The sequence below is a fragment of the Bubalus bubalis genome, chromosome 4 (assembly GCF_019923935.1).
Source record: "Bubalus bubalis isolate 160015118507 breed Murrah chromosome 4, NDDB_SH_1, whole genome shotgun sequence".
Taxonomy (NCBI): domain Eukaryota; kingdom Metazoa; phylum Chordata; class Mammalia; order Artiodactyla; family Bovidae; genus Bubalus; species Bubalus bubalis.
Window position 1 is genome coordinate 17,885,612 of NC_059160.1, and position 21,460 is coordinate 17,907,071.

At 42.0% G+C, this 21,460-nt stretch overlaps 2 protein-coding genes across 4 annotated transcripts in view; both read left to right on the forward strand.

Moving 5' to 3' along the window:
- Positions 1 to 21,405, forward strand: part of LOC102416343 (antigen WC1.1) — a 50,992-nt gene extending 29,587 nt beyond the window's left edge. Inside the window, exons 11-20 of one of the 3 annotated variants that reach the window (XM_044941026.2) lie at positions 6,175 to 6,267; positions 6,344 to 6,658; positions 7,776 to 8,090; positions 15,012 to 15,053; positions 15,140 to 15,454; positions 15,705 to 15,737; positions 16,285 to 16,422; positions 16,810 to 16,899; positions 17,775 to 17,912; positions 21,114 to 21,405. In XM_044941026.2, coding sequence (XP_044796961.2) covers positions 6,175 to 6,267; positions 6,344 to 6,658; positions 7,776 to 8,090; positions 15,012 to 15,053; positions 15,140 to 15,454; positions 15,705 to 15,737; positions 16,285 to 16,422; positions 16,810 to 16,899; positions 17,775 to 17,912; positions 21,114 to 21,259 — 1,625 coding nt within the window. In that variant the 3' untranslated portion in view covers positions 21,260 to 21,405. The remainder of the gene's footprint in view (positions 1 to 6,174; positions 6,268 to 6,343; positions 6,659 to 7,775; positions 8,091 to 15,011; positions 15,054 to 15,139; positions 15,455 to 15,704; positions 15,738 to 16,284; positions 16,423 to 16,809; positions 16,900 to 17,774; positions 17,913 to 21,113) is intronic. The other 2 variants (XM_045165273.1, XM_045165274.1) reach the window with 2 other exon arrangements.
- LOC102402808 (antigen WC1.1) overlaps positions 1 to 21,460 on the forward strand; it is a gene marked incomplete in the record, with an annotated part of 1,152,186 nt that overhangs the window by 1,040,827 nt on the left and 89,899 nt on the right.

A 21,460-nucleotide genomic window follows, 5' to 3' on the forward strand; every position in this document is an offset into this window, starting at 1 on the left:
ATCAAATTTATTCTTTAGCTAGGTTTTTCTACAAACAGAGGCAGGTGGAGGACATGAGGGTGGTCTGTCCTGAGAAGGCTCCGTAAGGTCCTGCTCCATAGCATTCTCATTGTTCACTCATTTTTTTTCAGGGGAAAGAAGTGCTAAGAAATGCTAAGAAGTGCTATGTCAGGGAAAGAAATGCTTAGATGAATAATATTTTTTATGAAACATTATTATTTAAGGATAATAATAGAGAACAAAGTACAAACAATAAGTGTATACCTAGGTCATGTTCTCCAACCCACATCTACAAAGAGAACATGCACAGCACCACAGAGTCACTATCGCCTCCCAATAGCTGTGTCCTCCACTCCAGGGAAGACTGCTTACCTAAGACTGGTACTGCCATAGAATATTTTCTCAGTTTTTGAACTTTATGTAAATTCATACACTATGTTTTCTATTGTGTCTAATTTCTTTGACTCCAAACTGTGTTTGAGATTCACTCATGATGTTGTTTATGGCAACATTTCATTCATTTTTATTATTATAGAGTATTCCTTTGAAAGATCACATGACCATGCATTGAACCATTCAACTAATGGCAGAGATTTGAGTTTATTTCCAGTTCTTGACTATTACAAATACAATGGTGCAAATTACCATGATGATGACTTTTGGCAAAAGTATTTATTATGATTTTTGTGTGTTTAATTCTTGGTCTTATATTTTATTTTCTTAACGGTATGCTGTACTTCAATGAACCAAGTTACTCATCTTAGGTTTGACTAATCAACTTTTTTTCTGTACAAGTAGTGCTCTTTCAGTCAGTCAGTTCAGTTCAATCGCTCAGTCATGTCTGACTCTTTGCAACCCCATGGACTGCAGCATGCCAAGCTTTCCTGTCCTTCACCATCTCCTGGAGCTTGCTCAAGCTCATATCCATTGAGTCGGTGAAACCATCCAGTAATCTGATTCTCTGTCGTCCCCTTCTCCTCCTGCCTTCAATCTTTCTCAGCTTCAGGGTCTTTTCCAATGAGTCAGTTCTTCCCATCATGTGGCCAAAGCATTGGAGCTTCAGCTTCAGCATCAGTTTTTCCAATGAATATTCAGGACTGATTTCCTTTTAGGATTGACTGATTGGACCTCCTTGCCATGCAAGGGACTGTCAAGAGTCTTCTCCAACACCACAGTTCAAAAGTATCAATTATTCAGCATTCAGCTTTCTTTATTGTCCAACTCTCACAGCCATACATGATTACTGGAAAAATCATAGCTTTGACTAGATGGGCCTTTGTCAGTAATTGTCTGCTTTTCAATATGTTGACTAGGTTGGTCATAGCTTTTCTTCCAAGCAGCAAGCATCTTTTAATTTCATGGCTGTAGACATAATCTGCAGTGATTTTGGAGCCCAAGAAAAGAAAGCCTCTCCCTGTTTCCCCATCTTTTTGCCATAAAATGATGGGACCAGATGCCATGATATTAGTTTTTTGAATGTTGAGTTTTAAACCAACATTTTCACTCTCCTCTTTCAGTTTCATGATGTATGGCAAAACCAATACAATATTGTAAAGTAAAAAAAAATAATAAAAAAATTAAAAAATAAATTGAAAAAAGAGGCTCTTTAATTTCTCCTCAGTTTCTGCCATAAAGGTGGTGTCATCTGCATATCTGAGGTTATTGATATTTCTCCCAGAAATCTTGACTCCAGTTTGTGCTTCATCCAGCCCAGCATTTTGCATGATGTACTCTGCATATAAATTAAACAAGCAGAGTGACAATATACAGCCTTGACATACTTCTATCTCAGTTTTGAGCTAGTCCATTGATCCAGTCCCTAGAACTCCTTATAGTCTTCTTAAATGAACTTTGTCTACTCCAAAATTATAAAAATGTTCTCTGAGAGTATCTCACAGAAGCGTAATTACTTTTTCTTTTTTTTGCATTTAATTGTACATTGCTTCTAGGATTGACATCTGTGTAGGATAAGGGTCAAGTATCCTGTTTTCATATGGGTATCCAGTTGACTCAAAATCTTTTTCTGAAAAGACTATTCCCCACTGCAGTGCCACCTTTGTGATAAGTGAAAGGGCACATATGTCTGAATACATTTTTTATACTCTCTATTCTGTTCCACTGTATCCTTTGTCTCTCCTTGCACCTGTACCACATTTTCTTAATTATTGTAATTTTATAGTAAGTCTGGAACCTTCCCTGGTGTCGCAGAGAGTAAAGAATCTGCCTGCAAGGCAGGAGACCTGGGTTTGATCCCTGGGTTGGGAAGATCCCCTGGAGAAGGGCATGAGAATCCACTCCAGTATTCTTGCCTGGAGAATCCCCGTGGACAGAGGAGCCTGGCGGGCTATAGTCTATTGGGTCACAAAGAGTTGGACATGACTGATTGACTAAGCACACATAGTAAGTCTGGGTAACTTAAATTTAAAGAAGTTATGTTGTTGCTTTTCTTGCCAACTGCTTTGGTCAGCCTTGGTTTTTGTATTTTGTATACATTTTTGAGCTGAAGCTCCAATTCTTTGACCACCTGATGCGAAGAACTGACTCACTAGAAAAGACCCTGATGCTAGGAAAGACTGAAGGCAGGAGGAGAAGGGGATGACAGAGGATGAGATGGTTGGATGGCATCACTGACTCAGAGGACATGAGTTTGAGCAAGCTCCAGGAGTTGGTGATGGACAGGGAAGCCTGGTGTGCTGCAGTCCTTGGGGTCACAAAGAGTCAGACACGACTAAGTGACTAAACAACAGCAACATAAATTTTGAATCAGCTTGTCATGTTTCAGACAAACAAAAGCACAAGGGAATTTGATTGAGGTTAGATTTAATCTGTATATAAATTTGAGAATGACTGACTTTGACAACATTGAATTTCCCAATTCACTGACAAAATATATCCTTTCATTCAGTTAGGTCTTGAATTTCTCTCCGATGTTTTGCACATCTTTAACTAGGTTTTCTCCTAGGCATTTTATGGGTTTGATGTTATTAGTATTTCTTTTAGTGAAGGTTTTCTAGGAATGAATTCTCTCTGAACTTTACCTGGATTCCCCAAATGTTAGATTAGTACTTTGCTTTAATCCTTCTTTCTTTCTTTTCTCTCCCTCTCTTGCTTTAGCTTTCCCTTTCTCTCCTTATTTGTTCCCCTCCTGCCCTGTTTTTCCCTGAGTATGTAAAATCTTTCTGGATTAGGTTGCAGACATGATGCTCCTTTATCCCTCCCTCCTAACAACAACAAAAATACTTCTGGGAATTTCCTTACATAACCACAGTTCAGTCAGACCTTTAGAGATGTCAGTCCCAGATGACATCTAAATGCAACCACATGAGAAACCCCAAAGATGGAACTGCCAAGTTGAGTCTTTCCCAAATTACTGACCCTGGAAATCATGGGCAAAATTAAAAAAACAAATTCCTTCAACTACTAAGTTTGGGGGGAAATTTTGTTATATAGCATTATTAACCAGGCAATTACCATAGGACCAGCATTTCTGAATAGAGGAATATTTATCCTCTGATTTTCCATTTTACTATTTCTACTTTATGTTGATCTAATGTGCTGATACACTCATTCTCTAGTTCTTAATTTCAGCTGTTAACTTTTTCAGCTGTAGAATTTTCATTTGTTTTTGTTATCATTTCTCTGCCAAGATACATATTGTGTTAATTAATTCTTTGTGCACTTTAATCATGGCTATTTAAATTCTCTGTCAGACTATAAAACTCTTAGAGGAAAACATAGGCAGAACATTCTTTGACATAAGTTGCAACAAGATCTTTTTTGATCAACCTCCTAAAGAAAATAAAAACAAAACAAAAAAAAATAGGACCTAATTAAACTTAAAAGCTTTTACATATCAAAGGAAACCATAAACAGAACAAAAAGACAACTCTCAGAATGGGAGAAAATATTTGCAAATGAAGTAATTAACAAGGGATTAATCTTCAAAATACACAAACAACTCAATATCAACAAACCAAACAATCCAATGAAAAGATGGGAAAAAGGCCTAAATAGACATTTTTTCCAGACATACAGATGGCTAACAAATACAACATCACTAACTATTAGAGCGATGCAAGTCAAAACTACAGGCAGGTAATACTTCACACCAGTTACAGTGTCTATCATTTAAAAAATCCACAAATAAATGCTGGAGAGGATGTGCAGAAAAGGGAATCCTCCTACATATGCGTATGTAAATTGGTACAACTACTGTGGGTTGCCATGCCCTCCTGCAGGGGACATTCCAACCCAAGGATCAAAGCCAGGTCTCCCACATTGCAGGCGGATTCTTTACTATCTGAGCCACCAGACTCAGAAGCCCTACACTATTGATACTAAGTACAAAATAGATATTGCTTAGAGAATCTCATAGACATTGAGCCTGATGGGCTACAATCCAGAGTCAGACACTACTGAAGTGTCTTAGCATGCATGCACACATAAATAGATATATAATAACTTTTTTATAGCACAGGGAACTCTACTCAGTGTTCTGTGGTGACCTAAATAGGAAGTAAATCCAAGAAAGAGGGGATATGTGTGTATATATATATATACACACACAAATAGATAGATAGATAGATATAAATAGATAGATAGATAGATAGAGTTGTTGTTGTTTAGTCACTGAGTTGTGTCTGACTCTTTTGTGACCTCATGGACTGCCATGCTCCTTTGTCCATAGGATTTCTCAGGCAAGAATACTGGAGTGGATTGCCATTTTTTTCTCCAAAGGATCTTCCCAACCCAGGGATGGAACCCCAGTCTCCTGTTTGGCAGGCAGATTCTTTACCACTGAGTCACCTGGGAGGCCCATATGTATATGTATAACTTACTAAATTTGCTGTACAGCAGAAGCTACCACAACATTGTAAAGCAATTATACTCAAAAATTAATAAATGAAATAAAATAAATTCTTTGTCAGGTAACTTTAAGAGCCAAATACCCTGGGAAATTTTTTAATGTTTCTTTTTGCTCTGGTTTTCCATGAAATCTCTTTTATATAAGTATTTTTAAAATCACAAACATTGTAGATAAATAATTGTACAACTCCTTCAGAAAGGCTTTTGTTTTGCTTCTTCTATTTAGGGGTAGATTAAGCTCAACATTCAGAAAACTAAGATCATGGCCTCTGGTCCCATCACTTCATGGGAAATAGATGTGGAAACAGTGGAAACAGTGTCAGACTTTATTTTTGGGGGCTCCAAATCATGGCAGATGGTGATTGCAGCCATGAAATTAAAAGACACTTACTCCTTGGAAAGAGGGTTATGACCAACCTAGATAGCATATTCAAAAGCAGAGACATTACTTTGCCAACAAAGGTTCATCTAGTCAAGGCTATGGTTTTTCCAGTAGTCATGTATGGGTGTGAGAGTTGGACTGTGAAGAAAGCTGAGGGCTAAAGAATTGATGCTTTTGAACTGTGGTGTTGGAGAAGACTCTTGAGAGTCCCTTAGGACTGCAAGGAGATCCAACAAGTCCATTCTAAAGGAAATCAGTCCTGGGTGTTCTTTGGAAGGAATGATGCTAAAGCTGAAACTCCAGTACTTTGGCCACCTCTTGTGAAGAGTTGACTCATTGGAGAAGACTCTGATGCTGGGAGGGATTGGGGGCAAGAGGAGAAGGGGACGACAGAGGATGAGATGGCTGGATGGCATCACAGACTCGATGGACGTGAGTTTGAGTGAACTCCGGGAGTTGGTGATGGACAGGGAGGCCTGGCGTGCTGCAATTCATGGGGTCGCAAAGAGTCGGACACGACTGAGCGACTGAACTGAACTGAATTGAAGAATAGAACAACTTGTTTAACTCATTCTTAGGGCAAAGCTTGGCTTAAAACCGGAATCGTGCCATTGTCAGGACCAGGGCTCTTCATGGAGAAAGGGAACACGAAGATTATGGTAACTTTACCAGTATGTTCCAGCTTTCATCTCAGCTCCATCCCTAGGTCATTATTTATTTTTTTCTTTTGAACTTTTTACTTTGTCTTGGGGTATAGCCGATTAACAACGTTGTTATGGTTTCAGGTGAACAGCCAGGGACTCGGCCATACACATATATGCATCCATTTTCCCCCAAACTTCCCTCCCCTCCTAAAAATTATTTAGTTTAACTGACTTTCCTGTTCTTTAACCCTCCCAACCCTCTAATCATCACTGTTTCTTCAGGAAACCAGACCCAGGTGCTGCCCCAGTGCGACCACTTTGTGTCTGAACCAGCAGGATCTGCGGCCTCAGAGGAGAGCGCCCCCTACTGCTCAGGTGAGGGTCTCACAGGACAGAAGACTCTTCTCATTCCCTAGGTCAACGCCCCATTGTCCCATTTCTCTCTCCTCAGACAGCAGGCAGCTCCGCCTGGTGGACGGGGGCGGTCACTGTGCTGGGAGAGTGGAGATCCTTGACCAGGGCTCCTGGGGCACCATCTGTGATGACGGCTGGGACCTGGACGATGCCCACGTGGTGTGCAGGCAGCTGGGCTGTGGAGAAGCCCTTAATGCCACAGGGTCTGCTCACTTTGGGGCAGGATCAGGGCCCATCTGGCTGGACGACCTGAACTGTGCTGGAAATGAGTCCCAGGTGTGGACGTGCCCTTCCCGGGGCTGGGGGCGGCACGACTGTAGACACAAGGAGGACGCCGGGGTCATCTGCTCAGGTCTGTGCTGCACACTGTCCACAGTTTGGGGGAGGGGTGGGGCCCAGGAGGACGGGGGTCTGAGCCCTGAGGGAGAGATGCTGAAAGGACCAGAGAAGGAGGCTTCCTTCCATGAAGCCTGTCCAACAGAGGTAAAGACGAGGTGCTTTCACTGCCTCCTGCAGCAGCTGAGATTCTGGTCCTTTCTTCTCAGTAGTGTTTCCTGGCAGAGTCTTTTGTCACAGTTTTTCTTGAAATCAGGGCTCACCCTTCTGGTACATATAGTAGAGAAGTCTTAAAGCCACTGTGCTAGTTTTTGCTTGTTCTATAACAAATTGCTACATTGTTAATGGTTTAAAACAACATATTTATTTCCTTACACTTCTGTAGCTTAGATGTCCAGCAGGGATCTCACTGGATTGTGATAAAAGTTTCAGCAGGGCCACATCACTTCTGAGCCTCTGGGAAAGAATCTGTTTCCTGTCTTTTCAAGCTTCTAGAAACCACCTGCCTTCCTTCACTCATAATCCCATTCTGTTCATCATCAGACCAGCAATGCTCCACCTCTCTAACCATTATCCATATTCACATCTCCCTCTAACCAGAACGAGGAAAAGGATTCCACTTTAAAGGATAGTGAGTCTAAGAATGTGATTAGACCGTGCTCAGGTGGTTAATCTGCCATATTTCAGGTTACTCTTACCATCCCAAGCACCATACCGTAATCACATATGTAAAGTCCCCTTTGCCAGATAAGGAAACATAGACACAGGTTCCATGTAGACATCTGTGGGTCCATTATTCCATCTGCCTCCACACTGTCCACATCACATCCCTTTCATACACTCTTTTAGATGTTTTGTCAGGAAGCAGGAGTCAGCTCCCTCTCCCTGCAGGTGTCCAGGTTGGTCTTCCTCTCAGTTCATATCCACTACATCATGGTGGTAGAAATATTTAGAAAGACAGACACAAATGGACAAAGTCAGGTGAAAAGGAGACAAGTTTCACTCTGGTCTTATAATGTATTTGCTTCCTCAGCTGGGTCACAGATGAATGTTCACAATTTTGGGGAGAGAGGAAGACCCAGAGCACTGAATGGGGTGCTCACTGTGTCCTGTCTCCTCTCTTTCAATCTTAGAGTTCCTGGCCCTCAGGATGGTGAGTGAGGACCAGCAGTGTGCTGGGTGGCTGGAAGTTTTCTACAACGGGACCTGGGGCAGTGTCTGCCGCAGCCCCATGGATGATGTCACCGTGTCCATCATCTGCAGACAGCTTGGCTGTGGGGACAGTGGAAGTCTCAACACCTCTGTTGGTCTCAGGGAAGGTTCTAGACCCCGGTGGGTAGATTTAATTCAGTGTCGGAAAACTGATACCTCTCTCTGGCAGTGTCCTTCTGGCCCATGGAAATACAGTTCATGCTCTCCAAAGGAGGAAGCCTACATCTCGTGTGCAGGTGACTTATGTCTGTTTCTGTGTCTGTCCCAACCCTGTAGGATGTTGTTAGTGAGATTTGATATATTAAAATCTAAGTGATGGGTTTAAGTTGAGTTTATAAAATGAAGTTTGGATGGAGCTAATTTAATCTACATGTTCCAAACTTGCTTTATGAAAATTTTTAATTGATATAATTGATACAACATTATATTTTTTGCTGTGTACAACATAATGCTTATATGTTTGTGTGTATTGATAAATGATCACTACAGTAAGTCTAGTTATATCTCTATATATGGATCCATATATGTAGATCCATATATATAGTTAAAAATTTTTCTTACATGATGAGAATGTTTAAGATGTATTTTCTTGCCCTCCTTCAAATAGACAATACAGTATTCACCATGCTGTATGTTATATCTCTTCACCCATTAATTTTATAATTCAAATTTATACCTTTTGATTACCTTTGCCCACACCAAATCCCCCACCTCTGGCAGCCACCAACTACTCAGCATCTCTGAACTTGCTTTTTGTTTTAATATGACACATATAAATGAGATTATATGGTATTTTTCTTTCTCTGTCTGATTTGTTTCACTTAGCATAATGCCCTCGAGGTCCATCCATGTTGTTGAAACTGGCAAGATTTTCTTCTTTTTTATGGGTGGATATAAGTCTATATTACATTTTCTTTATCCATTCATCAGTGAAGACTTACATTGTTTGACTCATATATATTGCTATAAAATACTAAAAGGTAATACTGTTAAAGTGCTGCAGTCAATACATCAGCAAATTTGGAAGATTCATCAGTGGCCACAGGACTGGAGAAGGTCAGTTTTCATTTCAATCTCAAAGAAGGCCAATGCCAATGAATGGTCAAACTACCTCACAACTGTGCTCATTTCACATGCTAGCAAGGTTATGCTCAAAGTCTTTCAAGCTAGGCTTCAGCAGTAAGTGAACTGAGAACTTCCGAGATGTACAAGCTGGGTTTAGAAAAGGCAGAGAAACCAGAGATCAAATTGCCAACATTTGTTGGATCATAGAGTAAGCCAGAGAATTCCAGAAAAACATCTGCTTCATTGACTACATAAAGCCTTTGACCATGTGGATCACAATGAACTGTGGAAAATTCTTAAAGAGATGAGAATACCAGGGCACCTTACCTGCCTCCTGAGAAACCTGTATGCAGATCAAAAAGCAGCAGTTGGAACTGGACATGAAACAACCGACTGGTTCCAAATTGGGAAAAGAGTTCGTCAAGGCTGTATATTGTCACCCTGTTTATTTAACTTATATGCAGAGAACATCATAGGAAATGCCAGGCTGGATGAATCACAAGCTGGAATCAAGATTGCTGTGAGAAATATCAACAACCTCAGATACACAGATGATACCACTCTAATGGCAGAAAGCCAAGAGGAACTAAAGAGCCTCTCATTGAGGGTGAAAGAGGAGAGTGAAAAAGCTGGCTTACAGCTCAACATTCTAAAACCTAAGATCATCAGCACTTCATGGCAAATAAAAGGGGAAAAAGTGTAAACAGTGACAGATTTTCTTTTCTTGGACTCCCAAATCACTGCTGATGGTGACTGCAGCCATGAGATTAAAAGAGGCTTGCTCCTCTGTGACAAACCTAGACAGAGTATTAAAAAGCAGAGACATCGCTTTGCTGACAAAGGTCCATATGGTCAAAGCTATATTTTTTCCAGTAGTCAAGTCTGGACATGAGAGCCGGGCTATAGAAGAAGCTAAAAAGAGTTGATTCTTTTGAATTGTGGTGATTGGATGCCACAATTGAATTGAGAGTCCTTTGGGCAGCAAGGAGATCAAACCAATCAATCCTAAAGGAAATCAACCCTGAATAGTCATTGGAAGGACTGATGCTGAAGCTGAAGCTCCAATACTTTGGCCACCTGATGAGAAGAGCTGACTCATTGGAAAAGACCCTGATGCTGGGAAAGATTGAAGGCAAAAGAAGGGGGCCACAGAGGATGAGATAGTTAGATAGCATCACCAGTTCAGTGGACATGAATTTGAGCAAACTTTGGGAGTTAGTGAAGGACAGAGGAGCCTGGCATGCTGCAGTCCATGGGGTTGCAAAGAGTCAGACACAACCTAGCAACTGAACATATGTTGCTGCAGTGAACATTGGGTTTTCAAGTTAGTGTTTTTGTTTTCCTCAGATAAATACCTCAAAGTGAAATTGCTAAATCATATGGCAGTTCTATTTTTAATTTTTGATGCACCTCAATACTGTTTCCATAGGGGCTGCATCAACTTACATTCCCTCTAACTGTGCAAAAGCTTTCCTGTCTCTTCACATTCTCCTCAACTCCTGTTATTTCTTCTTTTTGATAAAAGCCTTTCTAGAGGATATGAGGTCTTCTCATTGTGGTTTTGATTTGTATTTTCTGATGATTAATAGTGTTGAGCATGTTTTCATGTACCTATTGGCAAGTTGTATGTATTCTTTAAAAAATATCTATTCAGGTTCTCTGCCCATTAAAAAAAATCAGACTGTTTGTTTTTTGCTACTGAGTTGTATGAGTTCCTTGTGTATTTTGGATAATAATCCTTACCAGAGATATAATATGCAAATATTTTCTCCAATTCCATAGGTTGCTTTTTCACTTTGTTGATGGCTTCCTTAATTGGGCAGAAGCTTTTTAGCCTTATGTCATCACAACTGCTTGTTTTTACTCTTGTTCCCTTTGCTTTTTGTGTCAGATCCAAAAAATCATCACAAAGACTGGCGTTAAGGATTTTATTTTCTGTTTTTTTCCTGTAGAAATTTTATGGCGTCAGGACTTGTGATCAAGTCTTTAATCTATTTTGAGTTAATTTTTGTGAATGGTGTAAGATAGTGGTCCAGTTTCATTTTTTGCATGTGGCTGTCCAGTTTTCCCAATGCCATTTACTGAAAAAACTCTCCTTTTCCCACAGTATATTCTTGGCTTCTTTGTCAAAAATTAATTGACCATAGAAGTGCGGGTTTATTTATGGACTCTCTATTTTGTTCCATTGATCTCTGTGTTCATTTTTATACCAACGACATACTGTTTTGATTAATATAGCTTTGTAATATAGTTTGAAATCAAGAAGCACGACACCTCTAGCTTTGTTATTCTTTGTCAAGATTGCTTTGGTATTGAGCGTCTTTTGTGGTTCCATGCAAATTTTAGGATTGTTTCTTCTGTATCTGTGAAAATTTCCATTGGAATTTTGATAAGGATTGCAGTGAATCTGTAGATGCTTTGGGCAGTATGGCCATATTAATAATATTAGATCTTCCAATCCATGAGCACAGAATATCTTTCCCTTTATTTGTGTCATCTTCAGTATCTTTCATCAATGTGTTTATATTTTTCAGTGTGCAGGTCTTTCACCTCCTTGGTTAAATTTATTCCTAGATATTTTATTCATTTTCATGCAAATGCAAGTAGAATTGTTTTCTCAGTTTCTTTTATAGCAGTTTGTTGTTAGTGTAAAGAAATGCATATGATTCATTTTGATATATGGCAAAACCAATACAGTATTGTAAAGTTAAATAAAATAAAATTAAAAAAAAAGAAAAATGGAAAAAAAAAAGAAATGCATATGATTTTTGTATACAGATTTTTCTTCTACAACTTTACTGAGTGTATTAGTTCTCATATTTTTGCTGAAGTCTTTAGTGTTTTCTACATATAATATCACGTAAGGGGGTTTCTTTCCTCATGACTCTGATGGTAAAGAATCTGTCTGCAATGCAAGAGACCTGGGTTCAGTCCCTGGGTCAGGAAGATCCCCTGGAGGAAGGGAATGGCAACCCACTCCAGTATTCTTGCCTGGAGAATCCCAGTGGACAGAGGAGCCTGGCAGGCTGCAGTCCTTGGGGTTGTGAAGAGTCAGACACGACTGAGTGACTAACACTTTCACTTTTCAATGTGCAAATAGTGTCAGTTTTGTCTCTTCCTTTCAGATTTGGATGTCTTGATTTTCTTTTTATTGCCTGATGGATCTGGATAGGACTACCAAAACTAAGTTGAATAAAAGTGGTGAGAGTAGACATTTTTGTCTTGTGTCTAATTTCAGAGGAAAAGCTTTTAGTTTTTTACAGTCAAGTATGTTAGCTGTGTACTTTTCATATGGCCTTAATTATGTTGAGATGCAATCCTTCTATACCTACTTTGTAAAAGAGTTTTTACTGTAAGTGGATGTTGAATTTGTCAAACACTTTTTCTGCATCCTTTGAGGATATGATTTTTTTTGTTTGTTTTTTTCTTTTTTTAAATTTTATTTTATTTTTAAACTTTACAAAATTGTATTAGTTTTGCCAAATATCAAAATGAATGTGCCACAGGTATACATGTGTTCCCCATCCTGAACCCTCCTCCCTCCTCCCTCCGCATACCATCCCTCTGGGTCATCCCAGTGCACTAGCCCCAAGCATCCAGGATCTTGCATCGAACCTGGACTGGCGACTCGTTTCATACATGGTATTTTACATGTTTCAATGCCATTCTCCCAAATCTTCCCACCCTCTCCCTCTCCCGCAGAGTCCATAAGACTGTTCTATACATCAGTGTCTCTTTTGCTGTCTCGTACACAGGGTTATTGTTACCATCTTTCTAAATTCCATATATATGCGTTAGTATACTGTATTGGTGTTTTTCTTTCTGGCTTACTTCACTCTGTGTAATAGGCTCCAGTTTCATCCACCTCATTAGAACTGATTCAAATGTATTCTTTTTAATGGCTGAGTAATACTCCATTGTGTATATGTACCACAGCTTTCTTATCCATTCATCTGCTGATGGACATCTAGGTTGCTTCCATGTCCTGGCTATTATAAAGAGTGCTGCGATGAACATTGGGGTACAGGTGTCTCTTTCCCTTCTTTTTATCTTCATTTTGTTTATTTGGTGTATCACATTGATTAATTTGTGAATGTTGAACTATCCTTGTATCCTTGGAACAAATATCACTTGATCATGGTGTATGATTCTTTTAGTGTCTTGTCAAATTCAGTTTTGTAATATTTTGTTGATGATTTTTGCACCTGTACTTATCAGAGTATTAGCCCATACTTTTCTTTTCTCATGGTGTCCTTATCTGGCTTTGGTATCAGACTGATGTTGGCTTCATAAAATGAATTTGGAAGTGATCTTTTCTTCTGTTTTTGGAAGAGTTTGAGAAGGCTCCACCACTAAATACTGTTACATTGGGAATTGAGATTTCAGCAATAAATTTTGAATGAAATAAATAAATGTTGGAGAAGGTGACAAATAGTCAAACCATAGCACCTTATTCCTTCAACATTTCTCTCTCTGTTTCTCTTTCTCCTTCCCTCCCCCTCCACATACACAAACACACACACCCCCTTCAGGTACACCTTGAATGGTATGCTGGATGTTGCCTGAAACCCATAGCTAAGAGAATGTGGGATCAGATACTTCAAAAGCAGAGGCTCACTCCCTTCCTTGCCTCTCTTTGCTCATCTCTTTGTCTTTTTCATTTGAAGGCCAAAGAGGCATTAAACTGTGAGACCTTTTATTGATGATATTTTCCCTACAATTAAACCCTGTGAATTGAGAGGTGGTAAAATCTTTGACCATGAAAATGAGCAACCCGCTCACAGAGGTCCTGCCATCGTTTTCTCAGAGGTTCTCTGCATAGAATGGGTAGGAGTTTTGATAGGATGATCTGGAAAGAATATATAAATATTGATACTTTATGACAGGTACTATTTACCCTTCTGTTTTTTTGAATTTCTATTTCTCTCAGCTTCAATTCTTTTATATGTATTTTCAGTCTTTTGTTTATTATTTCTGCATCTTCTCAATACAAATTGTTCTCAGTAGGCTTTTTTTAACCATTGCAAAAATTTCTGGCTTACTCAGTGTGTACATATATGTATCCATATATCTTCTCAGAATTCTACTAAGTCTTTCCTGTATACTTCCTTTTAAGAGATTCCTAACCAACACTATGGGCTTTTCTGGTGGCTCAGACAACAAAGAAACTGCCTGCAGTGTGGGAGACCTGGGTTTGATCCCTGGGTAGGGAGGATCCAGTGGAGAAGTGAATAGCAATCCACTCCACCATGTTTGTTTGGAAAATCCTATGGACAGAGGAGCCTGGTGGGCTGCAGTCCATAGGTCACAAAGAGTTGGACAAGACTGAGCGACTAACACACACACACACATAACCAACACTACATTGTGGAGCAATTTCTTCCAATTAAAAATAAATTTAGAAAAGAGAGTTTCCTTTTACAACAGTAGTCTTCACTTGCCCACTTGTCACACTGAATAATAGGTAAGAGTAGTTTATAATTTATCTAGTAATTTTCCATTAAAATTGTGTACATGAGATTTTGAATATAAATTGACTCTGTGCTTCTGGACTGATTATTTTTAATATCAACTATTATCATAGACTGTTACCATTCATTTATATTTGGTTTACTATTTCACTGATTAGTATGAATTTAAAAAAAGAAATTTTATTTCACTGAATTGTATTTGTCTATTCATTCATTTAATAAATATTTATCAAGCCCCTATCTAGGTATTTCGAAATGGTTTTCCATAGATGTTTGTTGAATGAGTGCATACAATGTGCAGGCACTGTCCTAATAGCAGAAACATGGCACATATAAGATATACAAGGTCCTTCTTCTAATGGAACTTTCATTCAGAGGAGTGTGTGTACATTCGTAGATGTCTGTGTTTATATTTGCTGTGGGGTGTGAAGACTGATAAACAAGTAAATATTTAAAGTAATTTCAGCTGGTGATCAGATGCAGTGAATGTTTCATCCCAGGAGATAATGAGCCTGTGTTTTCACATGTCATTTGCACTGAGCCATGGATCTTAGATAATCTTATGTGGGGACAGGAACACCCTCAGCTGTCCCTGATCCACTGTTTCCCCTTTGTGTGCAGGAAGAAGACCCAAGAGCTGTCCAACTGCTGCCCCCTGCACAGGTATGTCGGCCCTGCCTCCTCCCATGGCTCCCAGGGGCTCCTTCCTCCCACTAGGGCAGTCACAGGAGGGGCTGCTGCCTTTTCAGACAGAGAGAAGCTCCGGCTCAGGGAAGGAGACAGCAAGTGCTCAGGGCGGGTGGAGGTGTGGCACAGCGGCTCCTGGGGCACCGTGTGCGATGACTCCTGGAGCCTGGCAGAGGCCGAGGTGGTGTGTCAGCAGCTGGGCTGTGGCCAGGCCCTGGAAGCCGTGCGGTCTGCAGCATTTGGCCCTGGAAATGGGAGCATCTGGCTGGACGAGGTGCGGTGTGGGGGCCGGGAGTCTTCCCTGTGGGACTGTGCTGCGGAGCCCTGGGGGCAGAGCGACTGCAAGCACGAGGAGGATGCTGGTGTGAGGTGCTCTGGTGAGTGAGGGGCTCGGGGTCCACCCTGGGTGAGCTGGGGCAGCGCAGAGGCACTGGGGTGGTCCGGGCATGGTGGGGAGTTTGTGTTCAGACATCCCAGGTGCTGGGGCTCTGATCTAGGATGAGGGAGCTGGGAGGACCGGACACTGATGTTGTGCAGACTGAGGGGTGATTTCAGGCTCAGGACGGAAAAGGTTTGCCCTGCGTTCTGGCCAATTCTTCTTCCCCACAGTACTGTTTTTCTCTTTAGGTGTAAGGACAACATTGCCCACGACTACAGCAGGTACTGTGATCCATCCACATGCAGGAGAGGATACTCAAATACTGGGGACCTATTCTGTGGGCTCTCTGACAACTCAGAAGAGGAAAGAGTCTGAGGAGCCGTTGCTGTTGGGGAGGAGCCAGGGCATTATACGGGGGAAATCCCCTGCCTTGATGTCCAGGGTCAAATGTTCTCATGCCCGGGGTCTAAGAAAGTCTGGTTTCCATGTTGTAGAATCTAAGGATCTCCCACCTGCCCTTGAGTGTTGCTCCTCATCAGAGAGGTGCAGGTCCCTGGACTGTTTGATGCTCTGTCTCCTGAAGCCCAAGGAGAGGGGATGAGCTGCATCCTCAGAGGCTGTCTCGGCAAGGCAGCTCCCTGACAGTCCCCATGTCTGCCTCGGGGCCACACTGGCCAGCGTGGAGTTGACTTGTCTCAGTATGAGACCCAAGGGAACCCTGACACTGTCTGAGGCTGAGACGCCATTGTCCGGAGCTCCTGAACATGCTGACACAGATATTTCTCTGTGCCCAAGACTGTCTCCAGCCCTTTTTCCTGTTCTCCTTAGGGACCAGAACAACCTCAAATTTTCCCCCTGGTGTCTTCTCCCTGCCTGGGATCCTCTGCCTTATCCTGGGGGCCCTACTGTTCCTGGTCCTCATCATCCTGATGACTCAGCTGCTCAGATGGAGAGCAGAGCACAAAGGTGAACTGCAGGGGGAACTGGGGACCAGGGAGAGTGTGTGGAGGCAGGAGATGGGGCAGGTATGAAGACGGGAACCTGGGCCAGGTACTGTTCTGAGTTGCAGACTCCATGTACTCCTTGCTGAGCTGTAAGGGCTGAGTAGACAGAGGTTCTTAGGACTGGGGTGTGAACTCTCATAAGTCATGGCCTCTCCTGTGAGACCAGACAGAGTTGGCGCTGAGCTGTAATCAGGGTCAGACGAGAGGAGAAGGTGCTGACATGGTGCATGGGGTAGGAGACGATGCTGAGGTCCTGGCAGCCCCCATGTGAGCACCAGGGAGATGAAGGTGGGCTGGCTGGATTGGGGTATCTGGGGAAGCTTCTCTGACCTGCTGGGGGATCTCTCAGCCTTATCTAGCTATGAAGATGCTCTTGCTGAAGCTGTGTATGAGGAGCTCGATTACCTTCTGACCCAGAAGGAAGGTCTGGGCCGCCCAGGTGAGTGTCTCTGTCTGCCCTCCTGGGATCTCTGGTTGTCACCACCCACTGGCTGTGCACATCTTCTCAGCATCTGCAGACCCCATGTGTGCCCCAGGCTCACAGAGACGGCTCCTCCAAAGAGGCAGAATGGCCTCTCAGAGCCCCGTGACCTCCCAGCCTCTGTCTACACTGCAGAAGCCAGGCCTGTCCCTTCTCAGCCTTAACTCAGGTCCCGTGGGTGTGGGGAGGAAAAATTCTGTGTGTTGTGTGATGTTTGTCTCCACATGAGGCTTCCCGTCAGAGTTCTCACTGACTAAACTGCCGTATTACACCAGGGATGGTGAGGACAACAGTGACTACAGATCCGCTCCAGGAAATAGAGGTGGACCTGCCTCGGCTGGGCTCTGGGGAGGAGAGTTTCCCTCATAGAGAGGAGATTTAAGGGGAATGGTTTTCCTTTGACGGACCAGAGGCATCCCTTGTGTCCAGATGGGGTTCGTCCTTCTCCTTCTCTGGCTGTTCTGTGATGTCTCATGTCGGGGCTGGTCTCTCTGTGTCCAGAATCACCACAGGCATGCAACGTTTTTAAAAAAATAACATCTGTAAAGCACAATTTTTCAAAGTACTTTAGCAATGCTCAGTGTTGGAAGAGTTGCTTTGAGATATGTAGTTTCCACCAGAAAATATTGAGATATGTAAAATCATGTTTTGGCTTATGGACACATCAAAATGAAACATGGTCTTAGAGAAAAAAGTCTTTTGAAACAAGGAGTGACTGGTGCCTCTATTCAGAAACTCGGAAACTCTGGGTCAGAAGGTATCTTAGGTATTCCCCAGACCAACCCACTTACTGTGGTTTCATCCACTCCCTTGTCTGCTCTTGGAACCCCCAGATCAGAGGACTGATGTCCCTGATGAAAATTACGATGATGCTGAAGAAGTACCAGTGCCTGGAACTCCTTCTGCCTCTCAGGGGAACGAGGAGGAAGTGTCCCCAGAGAAGGAGAATGGGGTGAGGTCCTCTCAGACAGGTGAGTGGGGTCAGTTGATCTCCTGCAATCTTTCTATCTGAAAAGAGTGAATTTGTGCTCCTCAATGCCCAGCCTCCCTAGAGAGTCAAAATATAGGTAATCTCATATATTTGGTAGCATCATCTTGACCATATGCCATATTTAATGCTGTCAGACTCCTTGCAAGGAGTGAGGAATCACTCTGCTTTTGGCATTTATGTCTCCATAATGTGACATAAACTTATCACTTTGTGATATACTTGCATGAAGATTTATAGATTACAGAATTTCCTGGTGGTCCAGAGGTTCGGATTCTGCACTTTTACTGCTAGGGGCTAGGTTCAACCATGGTCAAGGAACTAAGATCCCACAAGCATTGTGTCATGGCTGAAAGAGAAACTTATCGATTAATTGAGCATACCCCACTCCAGTACTCTTGCCTGGAAAATCCCATGGATGGAGGAGACTGGTAGGCTGCAGTCCATGGGGTCGCTAAGAGTCAGACCAGACTTAGCGATTTTACTTTCACTTTTCACTTTGATGCATTGGAGAAGGAAATGGCAACCCACTCCAGTGTTTTTGCCTGGAGAATCCCAGGGACTGGGGAGCCTGGTGGTCTGCCGTCTATGGGGTCACACAGAGTCGGACACGACTGAAGTGACTTAGCAGTAGCAGCAGTAAAAGAAAGCTAAGTGCTGAAGAATTTATGCTTTTGAACTGTAGTGTTGGAGAAGACTCTTTAGAGACCCTTGGATGGCAAGGAGATCAACCCAGACAATTTAAAGGAATTCAATCTTGAATATTCATTGGTAGGACTGAGCCGAAGTAGAAGCTCCAATAACTTGGCCGCCTGATGCGAAGAACTGACTCTTTAGAAAAGACCCTGATGCTGGGAAAGATTGAAGGCAGGAGGAGGAGAAGGAGATGACAGAGGATGAAATGGTTGGATGGCATCACCGACTCGATGGATATGAGTTTGAGCAAGCTCTGGGTGTTGGTGATAGACAGGGAAGCCTGGTGTGCTGCAGTCCATGGGGTCACAGAGAGTCAGGCGTGATGACTGACTGAACTGAACTAAACGAAATTCAAAGGTAGAACAAGTATTTTAATAATATCTTTTCACTGTCACATACATGAAGGCAAACCATTCAATATCACAGTAATCCAGGTCTATGCCGAATCAGTAATGCTGAAGAAGCTGAAGTTGCCATTCTATGAAGACCTACATGACCTTTTAGAACTATCACCTAAAAAAGATGTCCTTTTGATTATAAGGGACTAGAATGCAAAAGTAGGAAGTCAAGAGATACCTGGAGTAACAGCCAAATTTGGCCTTGGAGTACAAAATGAGGCAAGGCAAAGGCTAATAGAGTTTTGCCAAGAGAATGCACCAGTCATAACAAACACCCTCTTCCAACAACACAAGAGAGGACTCTACACATGGACATCATCAGATGGTCAGTACTGAAATCAGATTAATTATATTCTTTGTAGCCAAAGATGGAGATGCTCTGTACTGTCAGCAAAAACAAGACTGGGAGCTGACTGTGGCTCAGATCATGAACTCCTTATTGCCAAATTCAGACTTAAATGGAAGAAAGTAGAGAAACCCACTAGACCATTCAGGTATGACCTAAATCAAATTCCTTATGATTATACAGTAGAAGTGACAAATAGATTCAGGGGATTATGTCTGATAGGCAGAGTGCCTGATGAATTATGGATGGAGGTTTGTGACATTGTACAGGAGGCAGGGATCAAGACCATCCAAAGAAAAAGAAATGCAGAAAGACAAAATGGTTGTCTGAGGAGGCCTTACAAATAGCTGAGAAAAGACGACAAGTGAAACCAAAGGAGAAAAGGAAAGATATATCCATTTGATTCCAAAGAATAGCAAGGAGAGATAAGAAAGCCTTCCTCACTGATCAATGCAAAGAAACAGAAGAAAACAATGGAATGGGAAAGACTAGAGATCTGGTCAAGACAATTACAGATACAAAGGGAATATTTCATGCAAGGATGGGTACAATAAAGGACAGAAATATTATGGACCTAACAGTAGCAGAGATATTAAGAAGAGGTGGCAAGACCACACAGAAGAACTATACAAAAAAATCTTCATGACCCAGATAATCACGATGGTGTGATCACTCACCTAGAGCCAGATATCCTGGAATGTGAAGTCAAATGGGCCTTAGGAAGCATCACTATGAACAAAGCTAGTGAGGTGATGGAATACCAGTTGAGTTCTTTCAAATCCTAAAAGATGATGCTGTGAGAGTGCTGCACTCAATATGAAAGCAAATTTGGAAAACTTAGCAGTGGCCACAGGACTGGAAAATGTTGGTTTTTCATTCCAATCCCAAAGAAAGGCAATGCCAAAGAGTGTTCAAACTACCACACAATTGCACTCATCTCACATGCTAGGAAAGTAATGCTCAAAATTCTCCAAGCCAGGCTTAAACAGGACGTGAACTGTGAAATTATAGATGTTCAAGTTGGACTTAGAAAAGGCAGAGGAACCAGAGATCAAATTGCCAAAATTTGCTGGATCATCAAAAAAGCAAGAGAGTTCCAGAGAAACATCTATTTCTGCTTTATTAACTATGCCAAAGCCTTTGACTGTGTGGATCACAATAAACTGATATTTCAGTAGCTGTGAGAAGACACTCATTCTCTAGAAAAGAGTATTTCTCCATGTGAGGGCCTGTGTAGTTTCTGGGGAGGAGATATCTGTGGGTGCACCTGTGATACTATTTGTGGACATTTGGGAACAGGAGTCAAGTCAACTAAGAGCAGACTTGGGTTGTGAGTGAGGAATTCTGATTTTTCCTGTTTCCAGTCTCCCTCTTATTGTGAATTTGCATCTATCACCTGTGAAAGGAGAACATTTAAATTCCTTTTTATGATTCTTACCATTGCTGGGCATCTCCTTGGTATTGTGTTGCCTGGAAGCAGGTCTCCCAGAGCTCCTGAGCACAGGTCTCCTGTGATGTAGGATTTCCCCATGCACTGAGGCCCAGGAGACCACATGAACTGGATCTGAGAGGACAGCTGGGATCCATCCTCACTGGAACTCATGTGAAATAGCCTGAGCCTCCTTCCCCACACCTGGGCCCCAGGGATGCCTTGTCATAAGCACTTGCTTGACTCCCTTCCACCAGAGGGTTCTGTCCCATCCTCGTGTCTCAGTTCTAATCAAACTTCTCTTTTCTACTTCAGGCTCTTGTCTGAACTTCTCCAGAGAGGCAGCTGATCCTGGGCAAGGAGAAGAGAGCCTCTGGCTGTTCCAGGGGAAGAAAGAGGATGCTGGGTACGATGATGTTGAACTCAGTGCCCTGGGAACATCCCCAGTGACTTTCTCGTGATGCTGTATTAAATATGAGATGAATCCTCAGATATTCTAATTGCCTGTATTTCAACAGAGTAGTGGTGACCTGTAATTGTGCCATATGAAAATTGCTCAAAATGAAATATTCTGAATAAATTAACTTTTTGCTGTGCTGTTAACTTAGCAAGCTCCATGTCAAACGCTTTTAGAGGATTGGTCCTCAAATGCCATCTTTCTC